General features: G+C 43.8%; 1 protein-coding gene across 1 annotated transcript in view; it reads right to left on the reverse strand.

Annotated features, from left to right (window-relative positions):
- Positions 1-4,897, reverse strand: part of galnt16 (UDP-N-acetyl-alpha-D-galactosamine:polypeptide N-acetylgalactosaminyltransferase 16) — an 80,472-nt gene that overhangs the window by 21,960 nt on the left and 53,615 nt on the right. Inside the window, exons 11-14 of the mRNA XM_032511079.1 lie at positions 4,064-4,156; positions 3,764-3,847; positions 2,601-2,727; positions 1,722-1,838 (exon numbers count right to left, since the gene is read on the reverse strand). Coding sequence (XP_032366970.1) covers positions 1,722-1,838; positions 2,601-2,727; positions 3,764-3,847; positions 4,064-4,156 — 421 coding nt within the window. The remainder of the gene's footprint in view (positions 1-1,721; positions 1,839-2,600; positions 2,728-3,763; positions 3,848-4,063; positions 4,157-4,897) is intronic.

The raw sequence follows: 4,897 nt of genomic DNA on the forward strand, positions 1-4,897 counted from the left end.
GAGTAAAAAGTACAATATTTCTCTCTGAGATGTAGTAACATAGAAGTAGAAAGGGGCATGGAAAGAAAAGACTCAATTAAAGTACCTCAAATTTGTACTTATATACAGTACTTGAGTAAATGTACTCAGTTAAATTCCTCCTCTGGTGATGTGCGTGTTTGTGCAACAAAGACGAGGAGGAAATTAAAAAGGAAGTGAAAACGTTAAAGAATTTGGTAGCAATGATGAGTACACTCCCAACTGATGAGGATTTGTGACAGAGTTGAAGAGTTTTCCATGTTCTGAAATATGGCTAATTCATGCCAAGGAAATTCCAAGTCTTCCATAACATGAATCCTTAGTGGACAGGCTTCTAAATCAACGTGTAGACCAGCCTCGGGCATGATGTCTCCAGCGGTAACTAAGGAAATTCTTTCAGGATTACATCTTTTCTTTTTTTAAAGATTTTTGGGTCTTTCAATCCACAGGATAGGATCCATAGACATGAAAGGGGAGGGGGGGGATGACATGCAGCAAAAGGCCGCAGGGCTACATCGAGGAGTAAACCTCTATATATGTGCGCCCGCTCTACCAACTGAGCTAACCCGGCCACTACATCATTGGACAAACTCTATCCTTCTAACCTTAGTTTTGGTTCGATAGCATGTGTATTTACCAGCCTCACTTGTGGCTCTAAGAGTTCATCACTACAGCCCTCTTTCATTTAGAGTCAAAAACACAAGGATTTTGGTTTTTCCTTCAGGGGATTGAGCACTCAGGGCAAAGAGGCCAAACGTCTCCCACAGCAAGAAGTGGTTGCTCGTTGATGGGCAGGTCTCCAACAAACTCTCTAAGGACTGCGACGGGCCAGCAGAGAGATGAGAGGGTGGCCTGGCAAGAGTCCCGCGCACTCATACACATGGTTTGAGTTAATAACTCCCTCTTCGATGTCATAAATCAACCGTGCAGCCAGTGCAGGGCCACATGGGACGTGCGTGTTCGACATTCACAAAGGGGAGATCTGGGAAAGAACAGGGTGGGGTCTGAAGCTAGGCGAGCGCTTGTTCTACTGCATCTATAAAATCAACTGCTCTTGCAACAAGGCCACTCAGATGGTCTCCTGGCAGCAGCAGCAGCAGCAGGGCTGCTCTGCATCTGTCCTGGAACCACCTCTCATCTCCAAACCTTCCATGTCTGAGTTCAACGTGTGAGTGGCACATCAAGGACAAATGAAAACAAAATGAGATAACTGTCTGGAAAAAGTTCTACTGTTGAAAATGACCGATTAAAGCAAATTCAATTGTCTTTTGTTAACCCTTAGTTAACACAATAACTTCACAGAACACCTTGTTTATAAAATAAATTACACTTTTTTTAGATCTTTCTGGCATTTTGGTTAATGGTTTGTGTCCACGGTGGTGTACTTTGACAGCAGGGATCACCCAGCATCCCAGAATTGGAGGTTTGGTGGGCGTGCCGCTAGCAGGTCTAAGTTTCACTTCACTGACAATCAAAGCAAATAGGTTTCAGCCTCCTCCAACCCCCAATGGCAGCACCTGACTGGACAATTGCTTTACAATTTACATAAATTAGCCTGGATTCAACTTCATGGAAATAAGGAGCGGGCGCGCTTCTCGTAGGTTGCCGTGACACTGCCAGAATGCATTGCCCGGGTGCTCACATAGGCAATGAATGGGAAGCGGGAAAGAGTGGCCACGTACCATAACACTATTTCTTCTTACCTGTCTGGGCTCTTTTGTGTTGCAGGTCTCCATCTTGACCTTTGACCCTGCTGTGAAGGCTGAAATGGCCAGGCAGAGGTCCTGCTGCCGGAGCAGCGGCTCTATTAGTTCCCATCTCTGTGAAATACGAAAAAACAGCTGACTGTGGTGGCAGCTATCAAGGTTCATGTGCTTTCACAGAAAGTCTTAGTCTTTCATTTATTAAAAGTATTACATTTAACATCAGTGCATTTCCTATTTTTTGTTTTTTTACAAAATGTATTACAATCCAACAGGTTTTGTGTAAACGCATGGTTTCCAGCTACAGTATATGCAACTAACTCAAAAGGGAACTGAGACATAGAACTTCACTGGATTACAGATTTCTACAGCTATCAATCAGAAACCTTAACTCCATTTAAGAGATCCAGTCTGAAATTGGCAACTTTACTTCCTGGAAAGGGAAGGACTGTTCCAAGGTTTTCTTACATTGAACCCCATTTCCTATTTAGCAGAGCCACCGTCTCTGTGTCCGGAGCTTAGCGCCGCCCCAGAACATTGTGATTGGTTCAAAGACATACAAACAACCCAGAGTGTTTTTTTCTCCTATCTAAGAATGTATGCGTGGGGTAGCCAGACCTTCCTCCACAGGGCTGTGGAGATAGGGCTGGGAATGCGAGACTAAATAAATACCAATACTATATACTGTACGTGTCATTTTTCACATCTTACATTCACATCATCACTAATGCTCGGGTCCTGTTGCACACACTCCCTGTGCCTTCTGCTGTGTGTGCTCACACCTGAGTCATTAGGTCAAATTCCTGCACATATTCTGGCCGTAATTCAGACTTTAAGTATGTACCCACAGTCACTAATCACTAGTGGCAGAGGACTGACCTGGGACTGCGGCCTGATGGCTCCGACGCCCCTGCACTCTGCCAGGCCGAGGGTGTCGGTCCCACGGGTCTCCAGACACAAACCTCCTTGTTTCAGCACACTGGACACCGCTTCCTGCTCCGGCACCCTGAGGGAGCCATTTACACAGGGGTCAAAGAGGGGTCTTGTTACGGCAATAAATACCAAATGGGTTGAATTGACTGCTTGCTTCATTGTGTAACTGAATCACACCACTAAGTATTGCGCCCTATTGCAACACATCCCACATATTACAATTGCAATTGGAGAAACCACAGTGATTTGGAAGAAGTACACAGAGCCGATACAGCCAGAGAGGCAGGGGCTTAGGGAACAAGCTGCTGGGATAAACAGAGATACCACGCTCGGATGTTCCCATCCATGTCACATATATTTAGATCATTGGTTCTGAACTTGGGGGTCATAACAACCCGAAGGATTTGCAAGATCTTTACTGATTTAATCGCTTGGGTGTGAGACATTTTGGCTGCATTTATGATTGTGTCTTTTCTTTCGTGGCTTTTTACTTTTGAACTGAAAGACAGAAAATCTGTTCAGCCTCTATTAATCAATTAAAAGAAACACAGCCAAACACATTTGTTCAGGGTATTTTCAATTCACGAGTATTTTCATGAGTATTTTCACGAGTATAATTTGCGTGTTGGTTTTTAAAGGAAAAGGAAACTTTGTCTCTCCTGAGTACAAAATAATAGTCACAGATCAGGCATGAAAGTTGTCCATGAATTCCAGGATAAGCTGCAGACATAACTTGTACCTCCACTCAAAAATCTAACTTGGATGTTCCAGTGCACGCTCTGTGCTCACCTTAAATCCGCATCTAAACGTGTATGCTTGGGCATGTGGAAGTGTGATGTGGAAACTTGAAGTTGAACTTGAACCACAGTGATAATGGACTTGATATTGAAGCAGGAGACATCTTCAGTCCAGTTACATTTATAAATTATTTTTCAATGTGATGAAAGAGTAGATCCAATGTTTAGGGCTATTAACAATTACACTTTTTTTGTGGGGGAAAAAAAAACACATCAGACTGGCCTTATTATTCTAAGTATTTCTACATAGACATAGCACTGACAGACAGCATGATTCAACCTGTCCAACATGACTGCAGCTGAGTGCCGTACCTCAGCTCAGGATAGACGTTCTCCATGTACCAGCGGAAAGGTTTGCAGTTCAACTTCCGCCGCAGTGTCAGGCGGTCTGCTATGCTACAAAAAGAAACACAGAGAGAGACACAGTAGAGAAGACAAAGATGTTAAAGAATGAGATCCTGATGCAGAACTCGGCTGAACCTGAGAGGAAGCGTGGTTAGAACAGCTATTTTAAGGATCGCCTGACTGATGCATTAAAGAAGGTATGGACATGGTATCTGAAGAAATGCATTAAAGAGTTGAGAGAAGAGGGGGACAGTATAATGGACTGACCTGCCAAAGGCCTTGCCCTGCGCTGACGGCCTTGCAGAGTAGTAGTACTGTTTAAATTCGTCCATCCACACCTCAGCAGCCCGCCGGGTGTTCCTGCATGGACACACACACACACACACACACACACACACACACACACACACACACCACACCACCTGCTCAGACAGTGCTGCTGGCATTCCTGTAGGCAGCTCTGATGACAGTCTCTCACACACACACACACACACACACACACACACACACACACACACACACACACACACACACACAAGCCTTCGGATGCCACAATATTTCCCCACATCTCCAGCAGGAATGTCCTCCTTAAAATCTAGCTGTCTTTGCGAATGAAGACAGAAACTGTAGGCAGTTGAGACAGTTTGGTGTGTTTCAGACTAGCAGCAGTATCTTTTAGACAAGATATTTACACAAAACAGCAGCATTATTTACAGCCTGTATTGATATTAAAAAATAAATAAATATTAGACCTAAATAGCAAAAACAGCCTGTTAATTAAAAGAATTTTTATTCAGTTGTGTTGCCGGATCACATTGTTACCTTGCAGCCTGCAAGTTCCTCTAGAAGACTTTACAATAGTTATATATATATGTATGTATGTATGTATGTATGTGTGTGTATATAATATAAATATTAAAGCTGGATATTTGTCAGGGTCCTGGACACTATTGGCGTTTTTCCACTGCTGGTACCAGCTCGACTTGACTTGACTCGCCTCGACTCGGCTCGACGCATTCTTCGTCCGCTTTCCATTGCAAAATGAGTAAAGCCTCAGCGTGGCTGGTCACCATAGCTACGCATGATGATGTAATTTTCAAC

This window comes from Etheostoma spectabile, unplaced genomic scaffold, assembly GCF_008692095.1.
Source record: "Etheostoma spectabile isolate EspeVRDwgs_2016 unplaced genomic scaffold, UIUC_Espe_1.0 scaffold314, whole genome shotgun sequence".
Taxonomy (NCBI): domain Eukaryota; kingdom Metazoa; phylum Chordata; class Actinopteri; order Perciformes; family Percidae; genus Etheostoma; species Etheostoma spectabile.